The sequence below is a fragment of the Bombina bombina genome, chromosome 4 (assembly GCF_027579735.1).
Source record: "Bombina bombina isolate aBomBom1 chromosome 4, aBomBom1.pri, whole genome shotgun sequence".
Lineage (NCBI taxonomy): Eukaryota > Metazoa > Chordata > Amphibia > Anura > Bombinatoridae > Bombina > Bombina bombina.
The window spans coordinates 817,175,142-817,197,450 of record NC_069502.1 but is presented as its reverse complement, the minus strand read 5'-3'; the positions used below and the strand labels follow the sequence as shown (position 1 = coordinate 817,197,450).

Below are 22,309 nucleotides of genomic sequence, written 5' to 3'. Positions count from 1 at the left end.
ACCAAATGTGTATGAGAGTGCCCTGTTGCCCACAACCACGCCAACACCTCCCATCCGTCTGTTTATATATTTTCTGTAATCTGTCAGGCGTTAGATACCACCTGGACATGTATTTATAATTGGATTCCAACACTCTTGCCGAAACAGAGGCTTTCGCATGGGCACTGAATATCTTATTCCACTCCTTGGTATTAGGAAGGGGGTTAAGCTCTCTGTTCAACTGTTGCACATACCCGGGGAGTGGCATGTCCTTATGTGAAAGAAGTAGACGGTAAGCTATAGAGATCATATGTCTAGGCGTGTGTGGTAGTAAACATAAGGATTCTAATATTGTTGGATGTCTAGTTATGTGACTAGTGTTTTTGTTGGTAGACAGAAAATGCTGAAGCTGTGTGTGAAAGTACCAGGAGAGTTCCAGCCCGGTACAATCCAAGTTGGCCCTGCTTATGAGTTTCCGTTCCGAGAGGAGACGGTGGAAGGTCACCTGCGAGATCAATGTTTTGTCAATCCGAGTCCGTTGTGTGCAAGTGAAGGGCAAGTCCTGGTTATCTAAGAATGGTGTGAGTGGCGAGGGGTTTGAGGTTATGTAAGGATATTCTATTATAGTACGATCCCAGCACACAAAAAATTCTCTAAGGAATGGATAACTATCTATCAGTCTTGGTCTGGATTTAGCTGAAACCCATCCAAGTGTTCCCATATTCTGTGTTCCTAAAATTGTTTTACAAATTTGGAACCAGGTTTTATCTTTGGAATTATGACACCACTCCACTTGATGTTGGAGAGTGATTGCTTTTCTGTATGCAATAAGGTTAGGGACTCCCAGACCTCCTTTGTCTTTTGGTAGGTAGAGGGTCTTCCGCGCGATGCGCGGCCTGACCCCTCTCCAAATGAATTCTTCTAACACATTCTGCAACTTACACAGGTAATGGGTAGGTAGTGGTATCGGGAGAGTTTGGAGGAAATACAATATTCTGGGTAGGATATTTATTTTTACAATTCCAATTCTCCCAAGCCAAGAAACTGGCTTGTTTCTCCAGGAGGAAAGATCTCCTGTAATTGTGGTTAGTAGTGTTACATAGTTTGCTTCATAAAGTGCACCCACCATCGGAGTGAGGGATATCCCCAGATACTTAAGTGAGCGGGTTCGGATGCGCAAGGGGCATAAGGAAGAGAGCTGGCTAAGTTCCTGCTGTGGGAGGTTGATATTTAAAAGTTTGGATTTAGATTTATTTAAATGAAAATTTGAGAATCTGCCATACTCCTCGAATTCCCTCAACACCTCTGGGAGTGACGTCAGTGGTCTGTACAAGGAAAGCAGAACGTCATCCGCATACATGGACAACTTGTGTTCCTGTTCTCCTATTTGGAGGCCCGTAATGTTCACATTGTCCCTAATTTTCTGGGCTAGGACTTCCATGACCAGGGCAAACCGTAATGGCGACAGGGGGCATCCCTGCCTGGTGCCATTTGATATATTGAGAGGGTCGGAGAGTATATTGTTTACCCTAACCTGTGCTGAAGGGGCTGCGTAAAGGGAGAACATTCAATGTACAAAGGCCAGACTAAATCCCATCTTCGACAGGACCGCTTTCAAAAACTTCCAGCTGATCCTGTCGAAGGCTTTTTCTGCATCCGTAGAAACCAGAATCGACGGGATCCTTTGAATTTGTGCAAAATTACTAAGGAGGATAGCCTTTATGGTATTGTCCCTGGCCTCTCGGCCAGGCACAAAGCCCACCTGGTCAGGTGAGATCAGTCGTGGTAAGAGTTTGTTTAATCTGTTGGAAAGAATTTTAGCAAAAATCTTTATATCCACGTTGAGAAGTGAAATTGGTCTATAGTTTTCGGGTTTATTGGGTGGTTTGCCTGGTTTTGGGATGGTTGTTATGTGGGCCAAAAGCATGGAAGGGGGGAACCCCTGGGAGGTGTCTATAGAGTTGAATAAACGGGCCAGATGAGGTGACAATATTGGTTTATATAATTTATAATACTTGGCGCTGAAGCCGTCTGGGCCAGGGCTCTTGCCTGTCGGCAGATCGTCAATTGTATTCGACACCTCTTCTGGGGTGATAGAAGCATCCAAAGCCTCCTTTTCCGCTTGTGAGAGGGATGGTAAAGTAATTGAGTCCAGGTAGGAACTCAGATCAGGAGAAGTCGAATTCTCACTTCCTTCTGACGAGGGATGGGGAGAGTGATGTATGTTGTATAGGTCTTGATAGTATGTCCATAAAATCTCGGCGATAGCCGGACTGTTTGTATGTGCAGTGTTATGTCTGTCGTCTAGGGAATGTATATGTGTTTTCAGTGACTTCCTCTTAATGGCTCTCGCCAATAACCTCCCGGGTTTGTCCCCAAACTCAAAATATTTTTGTTGGTGTCAAAGTGCCATATTTTGGTGTTCGATAGCATGCAGGCCCTGAACTTCCCCTCTGGCCTGCTTAAGTTCTGTGAGAATTTGGGTGTCTGACTGTGCCTTTTTGTGTTTCTTTTCAAGATCACGTATGGTAGTCAGTAGTGATGAAAACCTAGTTCTAGTCTGTTTTGCCAAGATGGCTTTTTGTTTAATCAGTTCACCCCTCAATACACATTTATGTGCCTCCCAAATGGTGTATTTAGGGAGCTCTGTAGTGTAATTTAGCAGGAAATAGTCGGTAAGCGTAGTCTCTATCTTCCCCTTAATTATTTGATTGTTAAGCATATGTTCGTCAACTTTCCATATAAAGGGGAGGTCCGGTGTCGTAGGCCAGTTTAATTTACAGAGGACTGGGGCATGATCGGACCAAGTCATAGGGAGAATTTGTGTATTCACTACAGAGGCCAGTGTCGATTGGTCAGTGAATATGTAGTCAATTCTCGAAAATAAGTCGTGGGGGTGTGAAAAAAAAGTGTAGTCGCGTCTCATAGGGTTCTGGGTCCTCCATGTATCATGGATTGCTAGCTCTTCCAACCTGGCATTGCATTGCTTAATAACTCTTTTTGGAATGGAGGCTGTTGCTTTAGATGTGTCAAGCTGTGGATCTAAGGGTATATTAAAATCTCCTGCAATAAGCAAAGCTCCGTTTTGCAGTTCTAAGATTTTGTTTGTAAGTTTCGTCATACATTTATTTTGATTTTGATTTGGAAAGTAAGCATTAACCAATGTCACTGGCCTGTTGTGTAAAATGCCCACTAGTATTAAGTAACGACCTTCAGGATCTCTTTCTTCGTGTGTCAGATTAAAGGCCGCTGAATGTTTTATTAGAATTCCCACCCCGTTTTTTTAGTTGGACCAGATGCGAAAAATGTTAGTGGGAATTTGGAGTTAAGCCAACGTGGTTCCCTCCCCTTCTTAAAGTGGGTCTCCTGCAAATATATGATGTCACAGTGCAGTCTGGTTGCGTCTCGTATTAAGTTAGATCTTTTTTCCGGTATATTGATACCTTTGACGTTAAGCGTCATGATAGTTAGGTTGTATGTGGCCTGAGATGTCATTTTTGTTCAATGAGTTTGTGGTGGGAGTGATAAAACTAAGGGGAAAAGGGGGGCAGGGAAGAGGGAGAAGAGAGAGAAAAAAAAAAGGGGGGGAGAAGGGAGGGGAAGAAGAGATAGGGAAGAGGAGGAAGAGGGAGGAAAGAAAGATAAGTAAAGAGAGTAAAAGTCAATTAAAAGATGACAAGATTTCAGCTATGCTGAAGGAGAATAGAGGAAATAGAAAACACTTGTACTATTCCTCCCGTCACAGCCCTTGCAATTGGCACAATTGCATTTGTAAAAACCTTTACTTTTTTCGGTCAACCAATTAGTTTTAGAGGTATTGTACTGATTAAGTTTACTAGGAGCAAGGATCCGTTTAAGATTTCTATTTTTTCTGAAGATAACTACTTAAACTGCTGGACATTGTTGCTGAACCTTGCCTGTCTGACCACTCTGAACCTTGCCTGTTTAACCCTTAAACTGCTGGATTGATATACTGCTGCTGAACCTTGCTTGTCTGACCACTCTGCCTGTTTAACCCTTAACTGCTGGATTGATTTACTGTTGCCGATCCCTGCCTGCCTGACCATCCTAGTGGTTTACCCCTGAACTACCTTTCTCCGGTTTCCTGTCTGTTGCCGCAAAGGACTGTCCTGCCTGTGGTAAGATGCCACTTATCTCATCTTGCAAACCTTCTCTGCTCTGGGATATTCCCTATCATTCCGGCTCGACGCCGGGATAACAAGACTACTAGCCGAGTTCGGTCTGATAGAGGAGTATCCCACAAGCATTACAGTTTCAGAATAAATTTATTAAAATCAATATACAAATTAAAGGGGTTAGGCCCTCTTGTAGGGGCATAATTTAGGCCCTTAGATGGTACTTCTAGCTCTTTATTAGAAAAAGAGGTTGAGGAAAGATTGAAGATCTTTAGTAGGGACTCCCCTGTTTTCCTCTTTTTGGGAATCTGCTCTGCTCCACATTTCTTTAAATTTTTCGTTCTTCCACCTTTTCTTCCAGTAGGATCTCCTGTGGCACAAATCCTGCGCCTATGTAAGTTGCTCACTTTCTACCTATCACTGCTCAAGTATAGGTGTTACTTAGTGTGCTCCTGGGTGTGATTGTTACTGTATTCTGGATTGCCACACTGTTATTAAACTCTGCCTGTCTAACTACTCTGCTTGCTTAACCCTAAAATACTGAATTGCCATACAGTTGCTGAACCCTGCCTGTCTGCCCACTCTGCCTGTTTAACCCCTGAACCATTGGATTGCTATACTGTTGCCGAATTCTGCCTGCCTGACCATTCTATTGGTTTATTCCTGGACTGTAATTATTGGATTCCCTTTGTTGCCAATTCCTGCCTGTTTCTGGTCCTTCTATTGGTTTACCCTTGAACTGCCATACCACTGGATTCCCTACCTGTTGCCGCCAAAGACTACCCTGCCTATTGTGAGTACTGCTTACCTCATTTTGCAAACTCTCTCTCTGTTTTGGGATATTCCCTATCATTCCAGCTTAACACCGGGATAAGAAGACTACTGGCTAAATTTGGTCTGATAGTGGAATATCCCACGAGCATTACACTATCTTTGTCTATCTATTGTAGTATATTAGCGCTGGTGATTTCTCCTTGTTTTGTTCATTTCTACCGTCACTCTCTGAGTGCCTTACCCTTAACCAGCCGCTTTATACTGCAATATATATCATTTATATTATTGTGTATATTGTATTATAATACTATCAGTGATTAGACTAGTACATCTAAATGGCTTCTAATTCATTTGAACTTGGGAACTATTTTGACCCTACGACTAAGCAAAAAAATGTATCCATTAGTCTAGCCGATGAGAGCAGACTAGTCTTGGATCAACATATGGATCCCAAAGAAATATTTAACAAACTAGAAAAACTTAGCAAAAAACAACTAAGTCATTGGTATGACAGTTTAAATCTGAACTCAATTTAGAAACAAAAAAGAAGAAAATATTTCTTAGAGATTACTTAGATATCCATAATGAAGAGAATGAGATTGAATTGGAGGGAAATCAAAATGAAGACAACATTTGGATAGAAAATATTCTTCCAAATGGAGAGACACAGGCTCCCAACAGTAGTAATAATACTGTGACTACTAAAAGTAATACAAATACCAATTACAACCTTGGAGCGAGACAAAAAAAGTGCAAATAATAGAAAGGTTTCCTTCTCACACTCCAAAAGAATAGTAAGCACTAATTCAAATAGAGAAGATAGAAGAATAAATACCTATAATAATCGATATGAAAATAGAAATAAAATTAGAATTGGATCCAATGTGTCCAGTAAGGAAATTTGGAGAGGAGAAGACCCAAATAGGGAATATGGTTCTTATAGCCAACATACAAACAGACACAAACGTAATTTCCAACAAGGGGGTAACAGATGGGCGACTAATTATAATAGGTACAAAGAATTTCCTCAGAATAGCTTCTATAATCAAAGATATCAATCTCAGATTTCAAATAACAAGGGGTATTCATATAAATCATTGGACCAGAAATCATACCCAAAGATTTACACAACATACTATAGAGACCGTACCAAACAGACATTTAACCCCTCTAAAAAGAAAAAGACCAGAAGAGGAAGAAAAGGTGGAAGAACGAAAAATTTAAAGAAATGTGGAGCAGAGCAGATTCCCAAAAAGAGGAAAACAGGGGAGTCCCTACTAAAGATCTTCAATCTTTCCTCAACCTCTTTTTCTAATAAAGAGCTAGAAGTACCATCTAAGGGCCTAAATTATGCCCCTACAAGAGGGCCTAACCCCTTTAATTTGTATATTGATTTTAATAAATTTATTCTGAAACTGTAATGCTTGTGGGATACTCCTCTATCAGACCGAACTCGGCTAGTAGTCTTGTTATCCCGGCGTCGAGCCGGAATGATAGGGAATATCCCAGAGCAGAGAAGGTTTGCAAGATGAGATAAGTGGCATCTTACCACAGGCAGGACAGTCCTTTGCGGCAACAGACAGGAAACCGGAGAAAGGTAGTTCAGGGGTAAACCACTAGGATGGTCAGGCAGGCAGGGATCGGCAACAGTAAATCAATCCAGCAGTTAAGGGTTAAACAGGCAGAGTGGTCAGACAAGCAAGGTTCAGCAGCAGTATATCAATCCAGCAGTTTAAGGGTTAAACAGGCAAGGTTCAGAGTGGTCAGACAGGCAAGGTTCAGCAACAATGTCCAGCAGTTTAAGTAGTTATCTTCAGAAAAAATAGAAATCTTAAACGGATCCTTGCTCCTAGTAAACTTAATCAGTACAATACCTCTAAAACTAATTGGTTGACCGAAAAAAGTAAAGGTTTTTACAAATGCAATTGTGCCAATTGCAAGGGCTGTGAACATGCTTATAACTCTAAAACCTACTAAAATAGTATATTCAAATGCCCTCCCTAATACAAATTGCACTATTAACCCCTTAACGACCAAGGACGTGCCTGACACGTCCTCTGGGGTTTGAAGCGCTGGAAGCCACATTTCCAATAGATGCAATTGAATGCATGAGAAGGAGGGAATGGGATGGGGGAATCTAATGTTAGGCAAGCGATCTGGGAATGAGAGGGAGGTAAGGTATTGAGGGGGCAGCTACACTACAAAAAATTGAGGATTTTATTTCCTTCTTTAAAAAAAGGCATTATTTTTTTAACAAATTGGGTACTGGCAGACAGCTGCCAGTACCCAATATAGAGGCAACTAGGTAGAGGGGGAGGGTTAGAGAGCTGTTTTGGGGGGGGGGGGGGGGGGGAGAAATCAGGGAGGTTGCAACACTGCAGAATAACTATATATTTAAAAAAAAAAAAAGCCTTTATTTTAGTACTGGCAGACTTTCTGCCAGTACTTAAAATGGCGGTGACAATTGTGAGGTAGGGGAGGGTAGAGAGCTGTTTGAGGGGGTCAGGGAGGGATCAGGGGGTGGGATGTGTAAGGTGGGAGGCTGATCTCTACACTAAAGCTAAAATTAACCCTACAGGCTACTTAATTAACTAACCCCTTAACTGCTGGGCATAATACAAGTGTGGTGTACAGCAGATTTTAGCGGTCTTCTAATTACCAAAGACCAATGCCAAAGCCATATATGTCTGCTATTTCTGAACAAAGGGGATCCCAAAGAAGCATTTACAACCATTTGTGCCATAATTGCATAAGCTGTTTATAAATAATTTCAGTGAGAAACCTAAAGTTAGTGAAAAAGTGAACGATTTTTTTTTTAATTGATCGCATTTGGCGGTGAAATAGTGACATGAAATATACCAAAATGGGCCTAGATCAATACTTTGGGTTGTCTATTACACTACACTAAAGCTAAAATTAACCCTACAAGCTCCCTAATTAACCTCTTCACTGCTGGGCATAATACACGTTTAGAAGGCCGCTGCGCACCAATTACCAAAAAACAATGTCAAAGCCATATATGTCTGCTATTTTTGAACAAAGGGGATCCCAGAGAAGCATTTACAACCATCTGTGCCATAATTGCACAAGCTGTTTGTAAATAGATTCAGTGAAAAACCTAAATTTGTTAAAAATTTTGTGAAAAAGTGAACAATTTTTTTTATTTGATCGCATTTGGCGGTGAAATGGTGGCATGAAACATACCAAAATGGGCCTAGATCAATACTTTGGGTTGTCTACTAAAAATATATATATATATACATGTGAAGGGTTATTCAGGGATTCCTGACAGATATTAGTGTTCCAATGTAAATATTGCCAGTTTTGTTCATATCAATTTGCATATATAAAACTTTGTATCTCTATGTGCTTCATAATTTAAATAATTGATTTTAACATATTAGGGTCTTGCAGCTAAGGTGTGTATATTTTGAAACTATGTGTGGTTCCTTTTTAATAACCATATGTTTTCAGTGAGCGTATTATATTAAGAAAATTTTTTATCATCTAATTATTCGTTTTGGTTTTACTTTATACTTAACGTTCCTCTTGTCTAAGAGATGAACAAATTTAAAGTAAAATGGATTGGGGAAATGGTTGCTACTTCATGTGTAAGAAGAAAATTTTTTACAGATTATCTCTCAAGATCTAGATAAAGAAGATGGGTATATGATAATACAATTTGAAATTGATAAGATGAGATATATTCTGTGTAATATTTACACTCCTAATCAACTAGAGGTAGAATTTTGGGACAAAACATATCTTAAGCTTTAACCAATACGTGGATACAAATTTAATTGTGGTAGGAGATTTTAATATGACTATGCACCCTAAACTAGATATATTGAAGACAGCAACCTCTAAACTATACAATAAAGAAGCAAAACTGCTTAGCAAATTCTGCAAAAATCTGAAACTCAAAGATATCTGGCGCACGTATAACGCGGATGGCAGAGCATTTACATGCGAAACCAAGACGCATGAGACACTTTCTTGAATAGATTTCTTCCTGCTGGGAGAGAATGTGCTCGGGATGGACCTGGAAGTAGATATTGCGGACATATCTCTCTCAGACCATGCATGTATTTCGTTGAAAATTAAAAGGCAGGATAAGTGGGGAAAGGGGAACAATGTATTTCCCCCCCAGATATTTAATACATAATATGCAGTTTCAACATGAGCTCAGGACATTATGGAATGAGTTTTATAATAATAAAACATATCTGCACAAAGTGGAAATATTCTGGGAGGCTGCGAAAGTCTTCTTTCGCGGAGAAATCAAAGCTATGCTATCAAAATGGAAAAAAAGTGTCTAAAGCTAGGGAGATAGGGTTGAACAGTGCGATGAGGAACACATATAGAAAATACATAGACCATCCTGATCCTAGATCTTGGTCAAAATACCAAGATGCTAAGAAGATGAGAGATAGCTTTATACACCAACAGGAACAACAAAATGAATTGAAGCAGAAAGCTGCATTCTCAAGCTTCTCGGGTAAAAATATTAAGTGGCTTGCACATCTGGCAAAGGCCTGCAAAAAGAAAAATGATATAGCGGTCATCAAGAACAACGAAGGAGGATTTGTGATACCTAAAGAGATTAATAGGGTCTTTCAAACATTTTATCAGGGATTATATACACAGGGTGAGATTAACTTTGCAAACAAGAAGACATTCTGAGAGAAAATTAGACTACCCAAAATAGCACAAGATGACAAACATATGTTACAGAGTAAACTGCTTGTGTAATATGGATATGCATATGTATGTATGTATGTATGTGTATATAGTGATTAAATAATTTTCCACTACAGTCATTGATTTAAAAGGATAATTATAATGTAAAATACCGTTTACTATTTTATTCCTATATTAGGACACATTTATTAATGGTCAAAATGACTGAATGACATGAAGCAGAGGATGAGAAAGAAGAGAGGGCATGTGTGCATACTATTCACATAAAGCAGAGGGTTAGAGAGAATAGAGGGCATGTGTGTGTACTATTCACATAAAGAAGAGGGTGAGAGAGAATAGAGGGCATGTGTGTGTACTATTCACATAAAGCAGAGGGTGAGAGAGAATAGAGGGCATGTGTGTGTACTATTCACATGAAGCAGAGGGTGAGAAAGAATAGAGGGCATGTGTGTGCACTATTCACATAAATCAGAGGGTGAGAGAGAATAGAGGGCATGTGTGTGTACTATTCACATAAGTCAGAGGGTGAGAGAGAAGAGAGGGCATGTATATGTACTATTCACATACAGCAGAGGGTGAGAGAGAAGAGAGGGCATGTGTGTGTACTATTCACATAAAGCAGAGGGTGAGAGAGAATAGAGGGCAGGTGTGTGTACTATTCACATGAAGCAGAGGGTGAGAGAGAAGAGGGGGCATGTGTGTGTACTATTCACATAAAGCAGTGGGTAATAGAGAGAAGAGAGGGCATGTGTGTGCACTATTCAAATAAAGCAGAGGATGAGAGAGAAGAGGGGGCATGTGCATGTACTATTTATATAAAGCAGAGGGTGAGAGAGAAGAGAGCACATGTGTATGTACTATTCACATAACGCAGAGGATGAGAGAGAAAAGAGGGCATGTGTATGTACTATTTACATTAAGCAGAGGGTGAGAGAGAAGAGAGGGCATGTGTATGTACTATTCACATAAGGCAGTGGGTGAGAAAGAAGAGTGGACACGTGTGTACTATTTACATAAAGCAGTGGGTGAGAGAGAAGAGAGGGCACGTGTGTGCGTGGTATTTGCATGAAATAGAAGGTGAGAGAGAAGGGAAGACACTGTATGTTTGTGTAGCAAATAGATTTTATCATTGCAAACTGTCTGTACTGAGGCTCATCAATTACATACGGCTAGATTTAGAGTTTTGTCGGTAACGACCCGCGTAGCCAACGCTGGCTTTTTTCTGGCCGCACCTTTAAAATAACTCTGGTATTGAGAGTCCACAGAATGGCTGCGTTAGGCTCCAAAAAGGGAGCGTACAGGCATATTTAACGCCACTGCAACTCTCGATACCAGAGTTGCTTATGGAAGCGGCCAGCTTCAAAAACGTGCTTGTGCACGATTCCCCCATAGAAAACAATGGGGCTGTTTGAGCTGAAAAAAAACCTAACACCTGCAAAAAAGCCGCGTTCAGCTCCTAACGCTGCCCCATTGTTTGCTATGGGGAAACACTTCCTACGTCTGCACCTAACACCCTAACATGTACCCCGAGTCTAAACACCCCTAACCTTACACTTATTAACCCCTAATCTGCCGCCCCCGCTATCGCTGACCCCTGCATATTATTATTAACCCCTAATCTGCCGCTCCGTAAACCGCCGCTACTTACATTATCCCTATGTACCCCTAATCTGCTGCCCTAACATCGCCGACCCCTATATTATATTTATTAACCCCTAATCTGCCCCCCACAACGTCGCCTCCACCTGCCTACACTTATTAACCCCTAATCTGCCGACCGGACCGCACCGCTATTATAATAAAGTTATTAACCCCTAATCCGCCTCACTAACCCTATAATAAATAGTATTAACCCCTAATCTGCCCTCCCTAACATCGCCGACACCTAACTTCAAACATTAACCCCTAATCTGCCGACTGGAGCTCACCGCTATTCTAATAAATGTATTAACCCCCTAAAGCTAAGTCTAACCCTAACACCCCCCTAAGTTAAATATAATTTAAATCTAACGAAATTAATTAACTCTTATTAAATAAATTAATCCTATTTAAAGCTAAATACTTACCTGTAGAATAAACCCTAATATAGCTACAATATAAATAATAATTATATTGTAGCTATTTTAGGATTTATATTTATTTTACAGGCAACTTTGTATTTATTTTAACCAGGTACAATAGCTATTAAATAGTTAAGAACTATTTAATAGCTAAAATAGTTAAAATAATTACAAATTTACCTGTAAAATAAATCCTAACCTAAGTTACAATTAAACCTAACACTACACTATCAATAAATTAATTAAATAAAATACCTACAATTAAACCTAACACTACACTATCAATACATTAATTAAATACAATATCTACAAATAAATACAATGAAATAAACTAACTAAAGTACAAAAAATAAAAAAGAACTAAGTTACAAAAAATAAAAAAATATTTACAAACATCAGAAAAATATTACAACAATTTTAAACTAATTACACCTACTCTAAGCCCCCTAATAAAATAACAAAGACCCCCAAAATAAAAAAATGCCCTACCCTATTCTAAATTATAAAAGTTCAAAGCTCTTTTACCTTACCAGCCCTGAACAAGGCCCTTTGCGGGGCATGCCCCAAGAAATTCAGCTCTTTTGCCTGTAAAAAAACACATACAATACCCCCCCCCCCAACATTACAACCCACCACCCACATACCCCTAATCTAACCCAAACCCCCCTTAAATAAACCTAACACTAAGCCCCTGAAGATCTTCCTACCTTGTCTTCACCTCACCGGGTATCACACCGATCCGTCCTGGCTCCGATATCTTCATCCAACCCAAGAGGGGGCTAGACATCCATCATCCGACGGCTGAAGAAGTCCAGAAGAGGCTCCAAAGTCTTCATCCTATCCGGGAAGAAGAGTAGATCCGGACCGGCAACCATCTTCTTCCAAGCGGCATCTTCTATCTTCATCCGATGAGGACCGGCTCCATCTTGAAGACCTCCACCGCGGACCCATCTTCTTCCGACGACGACTTCCCGACGAATGACGGTTCCTTTAAGGGACGTCATCCAAGATGGCGTCCCTCGAATTCCGATTGGCTGATAGGATTCTATCAGCCAATCGGAATTAAGGTAGGAAAATTCTGATTGGCTGATGGAATCAGCCAATCAGAATCAAGTTCAATCCGATTGGCTGATTCAATCAGCCAATCAGATTGAGCTCGCATTCTATTGGCTGTTCCGATCAGCCAATAGAATGCAAGCTCAATCTGATTGGCTGATCGGATCAGCCAATCGGATTGAACTTGATTCTGATTGGCTGATTCCATCAGCCAATCAGAATTTTCCTACCTTAATTCCGATTGGCTGATAGAATCCTAGGGACGCCATCTTGGATGACGTCCCTTAAAGGAACCGTCATTCGTCGGGAAGTCGTCGTCGGAAGAAGATGGGTCCGCGTTGGAGGTCTTCAAGATGGAGCCGGTCCTCATCGGATGAAGATAGAAGATGCCGCTTGGAAGAAGATGGTTGCCGGTCCAGATCTACTCTTCTTCCCGGATAGGATGAAGACTTTGGAGCCTCTTCTGGACTTCTTCAGCCGTCGGATGATGGATGTCTAGCCCCCTCTTGGGTTGGATGAAGATATCGGAGCCAGGACGGATCGGTGTGATACCCGGTGAGGTGAAGACAAGGTAGGAAGATCTTCAGGGGCTTAGTGTTAGGTTTATTTAAGGGGGGTTTGGGTTAGATTAGGGGTATGTGGGTGGTGGGTTGTAATGTTGGGGGGGGTGGGGTATTGTATGTTTTTTTTTACAGGCAAAAGAGCTGAATTCTTTGGGGCATGCCCCGCAAAGGGCCCTGTTCAGGGCTGGTAAGGTAAAAGAGCTTTGAACTTTAGTAATTTAGAATAGGGTAGGGCATTTTTTTATTTTGGGGGTCTTTGTTATTTTATTAGGGGGCTTAGAGTAGGTGTAATTAGTTTAAAATTGTTGTAATATTTTTCTGATGTTTGTAAATATTTTTTTATTTTTTGTAACTTAGTACTTTTTTATTTTTTGTACTTTAGTTAGTTTATTTCATTGTATTTATTTGTAGATATTGTATTTAATTAATGTATTGATAGTGTAGTGTTAGGTTTAATTGTAGGTAATTGTAGGTATTTTATTTAATTAATTTATTGATAGTGTAGTGTTAGGTTTAATTGTAACTTAGGTTAGGATTTATTTTACAGGTAATTTTGTAATTATTTTAACTAGGTAGCTATTAAATAGTTAATAACTATTTAATAGCTATTGTACCTGGTTAAAATAATTACAAAGTTGCCTGTAAAATAAATATTAATCCTAAAATAGCTACAATATAATTATAATTTATATTGTAGCTATATTAGGATTTATTTTACAGGTAAGTATTTAGCTTTAAATAGGAATATTTTTTTTTTTTTTTTTTAAATATTTTTTTATTGAGGTAAAACGGCAAACAAACAAAATTTCAGAAAAAAACATCATGGCAACATGCCCATTTGTCATACATCAGGATTTACAGAGTTAATAAAACAAGCATGTCTTCACAACTGTAGGATCAAAGCGTAGCCTAATCCAAAGGTACATTTCCAGCCATGGATATTACCTCATTTTATAAAAGTGCGTGTACGTAAGGACATATGACACAAGACTGACACCTATTTTGGCATAGGCCTAAATGCAATAGCCAAATCTTAGCCTCTGCAGGCCTGTACGCGTCCTTGACATCTGCAGCAGAACATATATTACATACAATTTCAGTAATAAAATATTTCAACAAGAATATTAACACTATAGGCATTGTGTATTTTGTCATCCACTCCCCTTAAACTGTGCTAAAGTATGAATGAGACATACCTCAGTTAAGAGTTAACGGCCACTTTCGGGTCACATATCTCAAAAAACAAGTACTGTAGAAAACGTAGGGGATAAAGTTATAGGGGCCTTCTAGGACCCAGCCTAGTAGTGAATTCTATATAAACAGTACTGTCGGTGGTATAGGCCCCCGTTTATCTCAGCACATGTGAAGGGCACACAAGGGGTAGTTAAAACTGAAAGATTATAGGTCTCATTCAAACCTTTATATAAAACTTTATGTATGCCTAAAACCAGCCATAGGTGATATGAAGCTAAAGCATAATATACAGTACATGTTCAAAGTAGCTATATAGAGAACTTTGGATATTGCTCAGTAATATATGTATGCAACTACAAGCATTCATACCCACATGTCTTCACAGTTGGATAGCCTAGCATACACAACAACACATATTTGCCCTATTACACTAGTATATACATTGTGCCACGAAAACCCCCTAGGATATACTAAAATAGAGATGGAGCCCACATCAATTGGCAATTAGCGGGTAGTCTTAGACCATGATTATCACCGCTAGATGATAGGGGAATGTAGAAGATTCTAACTACAGGGGCCCCTTTCTGGGCAAAGGGATATACTCTACTACACTATATGCAAAACATGGTAGTATTTCTTTCTTAAGGGCATACTCATATGGAGTCTTATGGGGTTTAAGATATTATTAGGGAGCCCCTACAACCAACAGTTAACACTTAATAGGAATGGAGCTCCTATATTAAAGCTATGGTAACATAATACCCCATGGAGTTCTGTATATTATATGGGGCAGCATGAGTCCACATTCAGGAGCTCTCCAAAGTAAGTAGGCTTCCATTCTAAGATAGGATAAATTTAATACAGCGTATTATCTATGCAATGTCCCTGTATCAAATAACCACATACTGACTTACTTCAGGGAACAGCAAGGGTATATCCTAATTCCAAGATAGCATTACTAATTATGGTATCATTAAGTACCCTGGTGAGCAGTCTCTGACAGGCAACACTGCAGACTTTAAGGAGCGCATCAAACCAAAGGTCATCCTTAGTCCCAAAAAGAGAGAATCACAGTGGGCACAGAGATGCAGCTCTTATTGAGAGCCAAACAAGGTATCTAGAGTCAACCGATGCCAGAACGGGCCTCCATACTCACATCACCAGCGCATGCTCCCGTTTCTGAGAGTTCATATGACCCTGAAGAGAAAAGGCTGCCGAAAGTAAAGGAAAAGTGTCCCGCTGACCAGCTCAGACCATTAAGCTGTTTGCGTGCGTCCTGGATTATGACTCCTAGACCCGTAACGATACCCAGGTTTGGGGACCCCATCATCCCCTCTGGAGAGCCAGTTGTACTTCTCCAAGCAGCCGACCAGGTCCACAGTCTCGGTCGCCCATCTGGGGAAAGATCTTGTGTGCCACACACACCTGTACGCTTTCGGGGAGCCTTGGTGGGACTGTGATCAGTCCGGATATACTCCAAACACTCTGAGCTGTGAACATCTAGAGTCTGGAGGGAGGAATCGGCATTAGGCAGGCTCTGCAGTATTATCCCGCTCTCACTCGTAATTAGACGCTCTGTGAGTGTAGATCGCTGCGAGGAGGAAGGCAGCCGCCATTCAGACTGCGGTATTTCCTGCTGCGTAGCTGCATTGTAAGCCAGAGGTGATATAGTCAGGAGCGTAAGAATGCGGTCCACTCTCTTACAAATTTGCGCCTCCCGCTCTTCCATAAGAGTCTTGATAAAGAAATATAGTCTCTCCATGCTAGGGTAGTAGAATAGCTCTGCACTTGAAGCATCAATATTACCCAGTCCAGCTCCCTATCCTTTATTTAACACAACTAAAAACTTAGGCTGTATGATTTCAATATAGAGGGAGATCTAGAAATTATCTCCACATACCCCGGTTCCCCGGGGGGGGGGGGGTGCTGAGCAATTCCCTCCGTGGAGGCCGCCAAAATTAAACTGCAGCAATCCGGTCTGAGAGACCCTGAAGTTGGTCAGTAAAGGTATCGCCTAAACCAGCAATCCATTTCCTTTCAGATGCTGGATGGCATCAAAATATATTGATTACATGGCGGAATGTAATTGAATCTGCCAGAGCTCTCAGTTTTGCGGCCATCTTCAAATAGGAATAATTTATTTAATAAGAGTTAATTTATTTCGTTAGATTTAAATTATATTTAAGTTAGGGGGGTGTTAGTGTTAGGGTTAGACTTAGCTTTAGGGGTTAATACATTTATTAGAATAGCGGCGAGATTCGGTCGGCAGATTAGGGGTTAATAAGTGTAGGCAGGTGGAGGCGACGTTGAGGGGGGCAGATTAGGGGTTAATAAATATAATATAGGGGTCGGCGGTGTTAGGGGCAGCAGATTAGGGGTACATAGCTATAATGTAGGTGGCGGCTCTTTGCGGTCGGCAGATTAGGGGTTAATTATTGTAGGTAGCTGGCGGCGACGTTGAGGGGGGCAGGTTAGGGGTTAATAAATATAATATAGGGGTCGGCGGTGTTAGGGGCAGCAGATTAGGGGTACATAAGTATAACGTAGGTGGCGGTCGGCAGATTAGGGGTTAAAAAATTTTAAACGAGTGGCGGCGATGTGGGGGGACCTCTGTTTAGGGGTACATAGGTAGTTTATGGGTGTTAGTGTACTTTAGAGCACAGTAGTTAAGAGCTTTATGAACCGGCGTTAGCCCAGAAAGCTCTTAACTACTGATTTTTTTCTGCGGCTGGAGTTTTGTCGTTAGAATTCTAACGCTCACTTCAGACACGACTCTAAATACCGGAGTTAGGAAGATCCCATTGAAAAGATAGGATACGCAATTGACGTGAGGGGATCTGCGGTATGGAAAAGTCGCGGCTGAAAAGTGAGCGTTAGACCCTTTCCTGACTGACTCCAAATACCGGCGGTAGCCTAAAACCAGCGTTAGGAGCCTCTAACGCTGGTTTTCACGGCTACCGCAAAACTCCAAATCTAGGCCATAGTTATTAATAGGGTTAAATCATTTCAGCATCACAGTTATTTAATTGTGAAGCTTATACTATAGATCAGGGGCCAGCAACCTTGGGTCCCCAGATGTTTTGGAACTACATTTCCCATGATGCTGAGACACTCTTTAGGCTGTCTGAGCTTAAAGAGACAGTCAAGTCCAAAAAAAAAACTTTCATGATTCAGATAGGGCGTGTAATTTTAAACAACTTTCAAATGAACTTTTATCACCAATTTTGCTTTGTTCTCTTGGTATTCTTAGTTGAAAGCTAAACCTAGGAGGTTCATATGCTAATTTCTTAGACCTTGAAGGCCGCATCTAATATGAATGCATTTTGACAGTTTTTCACCACTAGAGGGCATTACTCATGTGTTTCACATAGATTACTTTGAGCTCACGCACGTGAATTTACAGAGGAGTGAGCACCGATTGGCTAAAATGCAAGTCTGTCAAATGAACTGAAATAAGGGGGTAGTCTGCAGAGGCTTAGATGCAAGGTAATTACAGAGGTAAAAAGTGTATTTCTATAACAGTGTTGGTTATGCAAAACTGGGGAATGGGTAATAAAGGGATTATCTATCTTTTTGAACAACAAAAATTCTGGTGTTGACTGTCCATTTAATGGGAAATGTAGTTCCAAAACATCTGGGGGCCCAAGGTTGCTGACCCCTGCTATAGATCACTCACCAGCAGAGGCATCTGATGGCTGAATATTCTGTACAATTTCTCCATGTGCTCCTGTGTCTAGATTTCCATCACTGTGACCTGTTAGATGTAATAAAGAATAAAATTATTTTTTTGGTAAATGGATTTAAGTGCAGTTATCTCACACAATCTGATTATACAGTAATATTACACAATACGTCATTATTTTATTATTTTAACTGGTCTGTCTTCAGGTCCATCATTTACATAACTATTAGTAAGGGTTAAATAATTTCAGAATCTGAGTTTTCACTTTGTAAATAAACATTAAGAGCAGCCATAGATCTGTCACCTGCAGAGACGTCTGATGGGGTCTCCACTGGCTGAATATTCTGTACAAGTTCTCCATATGCTCCAGTGTCTAGATTTTCATCTCTGCCACCTGTTAATTCTAACAGAGAATAAAATCAGTTTATTTTGTACAATGGATATGAAACTATTTTGTTGCAACTAAAAAATGCATCTTAAAATGTATTCAATTGAAAAAAAAATAAAAAAAATATGTTACTTTAGGCGTTTAAAATATTAACATATACAGTATAAATTGATATACAGTATATTAGGTTTAACATTAATCCCTCTATACCCTTTAAATGCATTTTTATTATTTTTGCAGAGTATAAAATATGTTTAGAATCAGACAGCTCATTAGTTCACACATGCCACGATCACTGTAGATTTGATTTGTGTCAGTCACGTCAGTAGTGTATGAGCATTTCCTGAGTGAGGTATTTATTACTACACAGCGTTACCTGAGCTCTCGTTTCCTGGGATCTCCATAGTCCTTAGTGCTTGGTGAGTCTCTATCATGACGTCCTTGTAAAGCTCCTTGTGCCCCTCTATATACTCCCACTCCTCCATAGAGAAATACACAGCAACATCATCACACTTTATAGGCACCTGAAACACACATAACTCATTCAGACCCTGATATTCAAAACCTCTCTGCTCAGGTGAGATATTCTAAAATGATTCTCCATCACTGCGAGATCCCTGGTGACATTTTGAAAAGGCAGATTTTGCATTACCTCTCCAAGGGGCGTTCCCTGCATTTATTTATGTGAAGGAGAAACAAGCCCAGTGCAATATAGCACTGCATGACATGACAGTTCTGCTGCATTTACACTTTGTGCTTTCTATTTTATATCACTTTACACTTCAGATTAAATTTTATTACATTTAAACTTTGCAATTTCTATTTTGTATTTTACTTTGTGTACTGCAGTGTATTTAGGATTGTGAATTTACAAATTCTGATTATAGAGCTGATTTCACAGGGGCAGAACTCACTGAATTTTCTAATAAAAGGGGAGGAAACTGGAAATCCCAGCGAGATAAGAGATGCTTCTATAGAAAGTAATGAAGCTCTCTGGGATACAAAATTTCACATGGGGGAGAGAGAAGCTAAATGGAGTACTCTTGGGGCTACTACAAAGGTTCCATTTGCATCAATTCCAAATTTAACTGAAATGTTTTCACTACAATTTAACTTGTTTTTGTCTATATTTTAGTATATATTACTTTTCTGTTAGTTAAAATAAGTGTTGTGTGAATTTTGATTAAACGTCACCTGTGTACAGCTGACTAGACAAATCAATGAGACCAGCTCATTTAAAATGCTTACAAAATTTCACAAGACTTGTGAGAAAGCATCAGACATACCCTGGGAACTTCCCTGTTCAGCCCAGTAACTGCCTCTCCCTCCCACTTTCTGAAAGTGTCAGTTTTAGTTTGCAATGCAGCAAATTCAAGGTGCAATGTAACTTGTATATATAAACTGAAATATACAAAATATGATCCTAAGTTGTTAAAGTAACACAGAAACTTTTAAAACATAATCAGAATTTGTAAAATCACTGCTAGAGCTAAAATTTAAATGTATAAAAATATAAAGGAGAAAGTGCAAAGCTTAAAGGGTTTCATATCCCTTAACATGCAATACTGAAAGGACCCAATATAAAGTGTAAAGCAATCTAAAATACAAAGCACAAAATGTAACAAAACTCTCATATCACACAGTGCTGTATTGCACTGGGCTGGTCTCTCCTCCATATATAGAAATGAAAGAGATCTCACAGTGCTGGAGAATTCTGCCCTTTTTCATTTGAATATTCAGTGAGTTCAGCCCCTGTGAAGTGTGAAATGCAATTTCTCTCCAAGCTGGAGAACCTTTGAATATCAGGGCCTTAGCACAGGGACTGGTTCTCCAGATACTTAAATATGGTCAACCCATGTGTCCTCAATCTCTACGTGCAGACTACAGGATCCCTGCAGGAACCTCAGTATTAACAGTAAACACAAAAATTAGCCGCACAGGTCCCAATAAAAACTGCTTTATTCAGGGACTGGTTCTGTCACACACTTTTACTGACCGAGCCAGAGTAATGTTACTGAGAACATGCGGAGACACAGACAGAAGGTAGGAAATACACACAGGGCAGGATGCGTCACCTGACTGATATAATGCTACATTCTCCAGCAGTACTCACCTCTCTGCTCTGCCGGTGAATGCTGCTGTGGGAGGGCCTCTTCTTCACAATGACATATTCCTATTAAATATAGAAGAAAAAAATAATCAGACTCCATTTCCATGGACTAACATATCTCCAGTTCTCATTTACTTCTAAATCTCTTTAAATTAATGGGGTTTTCTTCACAGTCTTGATCACCACAAAGTAATGTAGCTGACTGATAGGTTTAATAGTGGAAGGTTTTCCAGGCGACCCTGAATGCCAGGGAGGTTTTACAGTGGATAGTTGTGCAGGGAATGCTGGGGAAGATTTACAGTGAAGTGGTGTACAGGGGATCCTGGGTGCTGGGAAAAGTTTTATGGATGTAGGTTGTGCAGGTGGGTGAGCTGAAGTTAGGGTTAGTGAAAAGGCCTGGGTTTGCTGAAGACGGTGTTGGTGCGGTGGCCTGGGTGAGCTGAAGTCGGGGGTTAGTGCGATGGCCTGGGTGAGCTAGAGTCGGGGTTAGTGCGATGGCCTGGGTGAGTTGCTGCTGGGGTTAGTGTGATGGCCTGGGAGAGCTGAAGTCAGGGTTAGTGCGATGGCCTGGGTGAGCTGAAGTCAGGGTTAGTGCGATGGCCTGGGTGAGAAGTCGGGGTTAGTGCGATGGCATGGAAGAGCTGAAGTCAGGTTAGTGTGATGGCCTGAAAGAGCTGAAGTCAGGGTTATAGCGATGGCTTGACAGAGCTGAAGTCAGGGTTATAGAGATGGCTTGAAAGAGCTGAAGTCAGGGTAAGTGCGATAGCCTGGGTGAGTTGAAGTTAGAGTTAGTGAGATGGGTTTGGATAAGCGGAAGTTAGGGTAAGTGAGTTGGGTCTGGGTGAGTTGAAGTTAGGGCAAGTGATATGGTTTTGGTTGAGCTGAAGTTAGGGCTAGTGAAATCGGTCTGGATAAGAGGGAGTTAGGTTTAGTAAGATAGGTCTAGGTGAGTTGAAGTTAGGGCTTGTGAGATGTTCTGGGTGAGATGACGTTGGGGTTAGTGAGATAGGTCTGGTAAAGTGAAGTTAGGGTTAGTGAGATAGGTCTGGGTGAGATAAAGTTATGGTTAGTGAGAAGGTCTAGGTGAGTTGAAGTTAATGTTAGTGAGATGGTATGGGTTAGTTAAAATTAGGGTTAGTGAGATGGTCTAGGTGAAGTGAAGTTAAGGTTAGTGAGATGGTCTGGATTAGTTGAAATTAGGGTTATTGAGATGATCTGGGTGAGGTAAAGTTAGGGTTAGTGAGATGGTCTGGGTAAGATGAAGTTTGGGATAGTGAGATGGTCTGGGTGAGATGAAGTTAGGGTTAATGAGATGGTCTAAGTGAGATGAAGTTAGGGTTAGTGATATAGGTCTGGTGTATCAGAAGCAGCATAGTAAATAGGAGGACCAGTGACACATGACATTCCCCAGCAGCTCTCACCTCTCCGGTCAGCAGGCAGATGATGCCCAGGGCCTGACTCAGGAACTGCTCTGCCATCTGCTTCCTGTATTTGTTCATCTTGTTTATCGTCTGTGTCCAATGCTATAAATGTGACACCTGCAAGAAGAAAGGAGAACAGCAACATGAGAGATCAGAAATAATCAGAGCTCTTCCTTTATTTTATTAAAGGGACAGTCAAGTCCATAAAAAACTTTCATGATTCAGATCAAGGCATGTAATTTTAA

The 22,309-nt window shown here is 40.5% G+C and overlaps 1 protein-coding gene across 3 annotated transcripts in view; it reads right to left on the bottom strand.

The window, feature by feature from the left end:
* The window catches only part of LOC128657100 (zinc finger protein OZF-like), a 155,728-nt gene that overhangs the window by 126,818 nt on the left and 6,601 nt on the right, over nucleotides 1–22,309 (bottom strand). For 2 of the 3 annotated variants that reach the window (XM_053711347.1, XM_053711349.1), the window contains exons 2-6: nucleotides 22,065–22,181; nucleotides 20,647–20,706; nucleotides 18,910–19,057; nucleotides 18,450–18,548; nucleotides 18,140–18,217 (exon numbers count right to left, since the gene is read on the bottom strand). In XM_053711347.1, the coding sequence (XP_053567322.1) occupies nucleotides 18,140–18,217; nucleotides 18,450–18,548; nucleotides 18,910–19,057; nucleotides 20,647–20,706; nucleotides 22,065–22,142 (463 nt within the window). In that variant the 5' untranslated portion in view covers nucleotides 22,143–22,181. The remainder of the gene's footprint in view (nucleotides 1–18,139; nucleotides 18,218–18,449; nucleotides 18,549–18,909; nucleotides 19,058–20,646; nucleotides 20,707–22,064; nucleotides 22,182–22,309) is intronic. The other variant, XM_053711348.1, reaches the window with a different exon arrangement.